Source organism: Vigna unguiculata, chromosome 6 (assembly GCF_004118075.2).
Source record: "Vigna unguiculata cultivar IT97K-499-35 chromosome 6, ASM411807v1, whole genome shotgun sequence".
NCBI lineage: Eukaryota > Viridiplantae > Streptophyta > Magnoliopsida > Fabales > Fabaceae > Vigna > Vigna unguiculata.
Window position 1 is genome coordinate 17,572,864 of NC_040284.1, and position 6,622 is coordinate 17,579,485.

The window sequence follows — 6,622 nt, forward strand, 5'->3', positions numbered from 1 at the left end:
AAAAGATATAAATGTAAAAAATTATCAAATTATTAAATAAAAACTTAATTCTTTTATAATTTTTTAATTTTAAACATTTTTAAATTATAAAATTATGCATTAAAAAAATGAATATGAATTTAATTTACTTTTGCAAAACTAAATTATAGATGAGAATGAGCTCCTATGATTTTATATCTTGAGATTTTGAATATTACAACATTATATTTTGTAATTATTTAATATCATTTTCTAAATTGCTTTAATTAATATATTGAACCATTCAATTATCAATTAATTTGTTTATCTTGGGCTAAGATTTATCTCTTCCTCCTTTTGGTGCGTATATTAATTTTTTAAAATACTGAATCTGATTTTTTAATAATATGCATAGTAAATTGTATATATTATCAGTCAATTAAAAATTTGACAGCATAAGAAAAATTGAAACTCAAATATAAATAAATTTAAATTACTTTCACCCTACAATTAAAGCCTACGACAATGGATTATTAAATAGAAAAAAAAAAACACTAAAATATATGCTTATTTTTTTTTCTTTGAAATTATAAAGAGATTCTCCAACTATAATTCAGCTGCAAATTCATAATTGTGGAACATAAATTCTACAGATGGGACATGATCCTTGTTTAACTAGCCATTTGTCTATGCACACCAAGTGAAAAAAGTGGCCACAGTTTGGAAGTGTCTTCACAAATTCTTCATCCTCAAAATCCTGCACAATATAACTCATTTAAATTTGTTTAAATTATAGGATTAAATATATTTTATCTCTTAATTTTGTAAAAATTTAAATTAATTGGTTCTCAAAATTTTAGATCAATGCATTTTCTCTACTTCTTCAATCTTTAAAAATTTGTTAATTTAATTCTTTTAACCTAATTTGTTTAATTTTATTTGAGATTTTAAATGTATTTTATGATAATATTTGAGCTGTTTATATTATTTGACACATTTTTATTATAATATTAAATCAAATACTATCGTGAAATGTCTTTGAAATTTCAAATCAACTTAACAAAATTTGATTAAAAGAACTAAATTCACCCTATCTAAAATTTAAGAGAACTAAATTAAACTAAAGATTTAATTAAGAGACCAATATCATATTTAGTTCTAAATTATATTTAAAATTTATATCACATCTTGTTTATATTTGAATCCAAATATACTTTACTGTATAGATGTGTTTATTATATCCAGAGTTTATGAACATCTTATAAAATTGAACTGTTTCTGGTTTTTCAAAACTCATGAATTTTCAGACTCAGAAACATTTTCTTACTTGGAAGCAAATTGAGCAGCATGATTCATTGTAAAGATTCAACATTTCACTGGAATTGAATTGTTGAACAGGAAGCTCTCGGATGATATTCCAAGTCATTTCTTTGACTGTGATTCCCCTCACAACGCCATTGTTTATATCTGATGATTCTTCTCTGTAACTTGTTCCATGTGCATTCATCTGCAAGTATTGATTTCATAAAAAAAATTATTTAAAAATCCCTAGGGACTACTGTTTTCAAATTATATTTGTTCTGTATTCTTATTCTTACATGACATTGATACACTTTTGCAACTACTGGACATATCCATTCCATAAATACCTTTCCATTTAGCAAACTCCTCAATAGGGCAAACTGCAAATCAAAATCAAATTTAAAAGTTCAGATCTCGAGAGAATCAAAACAGAGATACAACAACGAGATATGAGTTCAACTTACACATAAGAAATTAGCACCACCACTAATTCAAAAACCTTGACAATAGATTTATGGATCTTCATCTTTATATGATGTTATGAGAATTAGACTTAATACTTGAATTATATATATATATATATATATATATATATATATATATATATATATGATTTTATTGTAAGATGCTATTTTTAGAAATTGTTGAGAAAAACTTTACCTGTCTCCATTCCCTGTTTCATAAATTATTGCCTCAGCATCATGACTTTCACTTTATTTCAACTACATTTTCATGCTAAAATGTTTCATGTTTAATAAAAAAAAAACACAAGAACACATTTTTGATCAAAATAAGTAATTGTATCATTAGCATTGGTGAAATACTATGATTATGTGAATGTATCTAATGCCAAAAACCATGAAACTTGAAATATTACCTTAGACAGAGGCTCAGCAGCTGCAGCATTATTTAGCAATTGTAGTGCAGCAATTGCCCCTGTCACAGCTCCTTTGCAAGCACCATCAACAAAACCAGCTTCTGTGGTGTGGCCACTGATGGCTCCTGCAATTATCCCCATTATGGACCCTCCTGTGCAAATTATCAAACATTGCTTACAATATCATAGAATGTTTTGGTAAATGTTGCAAATACATTTTGATGAGAGAAAGTTAGCATTTTAAGACATTACCTAATGCCACAATGCAAGTAAATTCAGCAAAAACAACTCTCTCTATGACTTTCATGAATCGACGAAGTGCATAATTGGCACTGGCAGCCAAAAGCCACATGGAAAGAAGCTCCTTACACCTTGTTGTTGCTTGCATCATTCCAGAAAACATGTTCAAAAGGGTGAGAAAATTTGAAACTGAGAAGATGAACAAAATGCAAGATTTTTTGAGTTCAAGAGTGGTGAAGCTATGGTGGCATTTAAAGAGTGAGGAAAAGCACGTTAAAGAGGTTTTTTCCAAAAGTGCATATCTGGTGCCAGAATCTGAGGACTATGTATAGTATCTAACAGCAAAGTGGTGATTACATTGATGGAAGAGGCACATGTTTTGGAAAAAAGAGAAAGGTGAGTGCAGGGAGAACTGCAAACTGATATAAGTTTAGTCTTTCTTTTCAAAGTCCCACATGCCCCTCAGTAAATGGACTGAGAATGTTAGTCCAACCATTTAGAGTTTCAATTCAATAATTTATGTTTTGAAAAATATTATATATAGATTCCATTATCATATGCTTCAAAATTGAACATATTAAACTAAACTTTTAGAATGTGGATTTTATAGGTGTTAATGGTTTTTAGTTTAACTTTAAATTTTTCTTTCATAGAAGATTGATTTTTTTACCTTTTAAATACAATTTTAGTGAACTTGTTTACTTAAAATCACATAAAATAGCTTAAAATCATGTTTGTTATTGAAGTTCAACAAAAGGTAGTTGTTATGCACCAAAATTTACATGTTGCTGCACCACAAATTGAATTTCAAGTTACACTGATAATCGCACCACTGGCTCACTATAGGCTCTACCATAGACTTGACCACAGACCGAATATCAAGCTGCAATGGTGGTTGTACAATAGATTCAACCACAAACTCCACCACATGTTGCACTACAAACTCTATCATTGGTTGCACCACCAAGATAGACGAAGTCACATGAACCAAATCTTGAGAAGCAATACTGTCACCCTTAAGATGATAATGTTGTTGTATTTTTGCACCAACTCTTTCCTCGCTACCATAATTAGCTTTAACATCTTGTTGTAATTTTTCAACAATTTGATAAATCATGACCAATAGTTTTACCATTTGAACAAAATAGAGACAATTTCTAATACTATACTCTACACCAACAATCAACATCTTGTTAGGTAATTCAAATGACAGATAAATATCAACTAAAACACAAAAAATTTACAAGACTTAAGAAAATAATTATTTTCGCCTAACGAGACCCTCCTATTCGAAAGCTCACTCAGTGAGTAGTATGACTTGCCCAATGAAATCATACCACTAAAGCATTTTTGACAAACTCGTCCAACAAGTGGGACCTCCCATGCCTCTTTGGCTTTCATAAAATATATTCTCACTTAGCGAGCGAATCACTCGCCTAACTAGTGAGACCTCCCCTACCTTGCTGACTTTTATAAATCTACTCTCGTTCAACTAGTGGATCACTCGCTCAACTAGTCTGCATAATAAACAAATGTGAAATCTGGCATGTCAAGTTACTTGTACTATCAAGACTAATTTGGTTATCATTCATGGTACAAAATTCAACTTTTATTTAAAGACTGTCTCAGATGGTACCATTTCTCAATCTGTCATTACTATATTAGAAACCAAGTTAAACAACATAATATAGTTTTTAACATGCACAATATCTATCAACAATTCAATACATCAGAAGAGACCAATATAATCATTAATTATACTATCAATTTAATAATACTTCAACACACCACTCAGATTCAAAAGAGTAAATTATAATGTATAACTTCTTTTACCTTTAAAAGCATAGTTACCACTCACAAAAGCTTCACACCAGTCAATCCTCACATGTAGCTTTCACTAGATAGAAAAAGTTCAAATTAATTATATGAGCACACTCTCATGACCACAAAAGAGTAAATATTCATATAAAGTGACCTAAGGTCACATGCAAACCCATAAAGGTCACATGCAATAAGACAAAGATTGACTAAAAAAAGAACATAAAATGAACTTACTTTTTTCACAATTAAGATCGGTTGGTTATGTTGTCCTCTACACTAAGAGTTATAAGGTAGACTTAGATATTCAAAAAAATGAAATATGTAGTCATAGTCCTAAAGAAATGGTAGAGAAGGTTTAAAACGATGAAAGTTTTTTATAAAATAAAACCCATTTTAATAAAATTCTATATATAATTTAATTTTTGGTTAAAATCCTATTTTGTTCCTATAATTTTCATGAAAAAATCAATTAGATCCCTCATTTTGATTTGATTCGATTTAGTTATCTAATTCTTTGAAATGATTCATTAGGCCCTTTTCATTATATTGACATTAAATTTTCTTTACAATTTATGTATCAAATCACTTCACCTATAAAATAAAACTATTTTGAATATTTAGATTTTTTAAGTGAAGTGATTTGATATATTAATTTTAACGAAAATTTAACGTCAATCTAACTAAAATACCAAATTGAATCATTTTATAAAATTAGAGTATTAAATTAAACCAAATAAAAATTAGGAATCTAATTGAATTTTCTATAAGAATGAGAGGACTAAAAGAGTATTTTAATCTTAATTTTTTAATATAAAATATTTAAGTATCGTTTATAAAATTATATCTATTCTTAAACTATTTTTTAGATCTTTACAAAATTGATCCATTGTTAGAACCGGTTAATTTACTTTTTCTAATTGATATGTTTTTTTTTTGTCCTTCGTTGTAATATAAGAAACTTTATTTCCACTGCCTAATTAATTGTGAAGTTTCAAATAATTTCTATCATATTTATCTACGAATTTAATTTCGTAACTAATATTTTGTGAACAACGGACAAAATTTTTGTAAATTAGATGTTTTATGATACATTTGAGAATTCATTTTCTTTATTATACATTTGGGATTAAATATGTAATTTGGGATTATATGCTTTTGGATATTGAAAATAATTGAATTGATTCAGAGGATAAAATTTTGAAATACAAAATGTGAATTTGAAGGTTTAGGAGAAAATATTTAATTTAAAAATTGAGAGAATGGATTAACTCAATTATAAACACATGAAGAATAAAATTACTTATAAATTAAACTAGAAAGGTCAAAATGTAATTAAAAATTGTTTAACTTGAGCAAGAAGAAACTTACATAGTGTATATATGACATATTCTATACTAGTTATTTTCGATATTTTACATTGATTCTGCCACCAATTTATATTATCAATGAAAACGTTACAACTTGCATTAGTTATGATGTGTTTTGAAGATATCGTTAGGGTTGCATTATTTATCTTGCTTACGATATTGGTTATGAAATTTTCTCATTAATTACAAATTTGAAATAAAAAAATTTATTAAATAAAGAAAAGTGGAATCATATTTATTTTTCATCTATGGTTAAGCAATCTATATGTGGAAACCCCAATATGTAACATATTACTTTTGTAGTTTGTGTTTTTATATATATATATATATATATATATATATATATATATATATATATATATATATATATATATATATATATATATATATATATATATATATATATATATATATATATATATATATATATATATATATATATATATATATATTTTAAATTATGAAATGTACGCGTTCAATCCAAAGACATTTATTGGTTTCAACGTGCTTTGAAATAAAGTAAAGCAAATTCTATGCACAGTATCTTAAAATGAATGGATAAAAGTCAATAAAGTAGGTGAAGAAGAAACAGCTTTAAATAAGAAGACATTGAAATTGAAATGAAATAAAGAAAAGACACTTAAAATTGAAATTGTAAAAGATATATTATTACTACAAAATTATTAAATAATAAAAAGTTTTAGTAATTAATAATAATTAATTATTATATAGTGTTTAATTTGAATAGTAACTAAAATTATTTATATTATTAATAAAATATTTTAATTATTGGTAACTAAAATAATTTTTATTATAAATTAATATTTTAATCGATTATTAATATTAGTTATTAATATTTTGTAATAAATAATTTTTAATTAAAATATTAATCTTTAAATATATTTTTTATCATTAAAAATTAGTTATTATATATAAATTTTCTTATAATATATTAACTTATCGTAGCATCAATTATGCATATAACAAAATAAATGACTAAAATCCGTCAACTTTTTGTTAGTCATTAACTATACTTAAAATATGTGTTTAAATTTAG

The 6,622-nt window shown here is 26.0% G+C and overlaps 1 protein-coding gene across 1 annotated transcript; it reads right to left on the minus strand.

The window, feature by feature from the left end:
* Positions 1-536: 536 nt before the first annotated feature.
* On the minus strand, positions 537-2,579 carry LOC114186724 (NEP1-interacting protein 1-like). The gene is made up of 5 exons (XM_028074714.1): positions 2,390-2,579; positions 2,138-2,289; positions 1,557-1,640; positions 1,286-1,465; positions 537-715 (listed from the first exon to the last, which is right to left on the minus strand). Exons 1-5 carry the CDS (start codon positions 2,538-2,540, stop codon positions 584-586), a joined length of 699 nt encoding a protein of 232 aa, XP_027930515.1. The 5' UTR covers positions 2,541-2,579; the 3' UTR covers positions 537-583.
* Between the last annotated feature and the right edge of the window lie 4,043 nt (positions 2,580-6,622).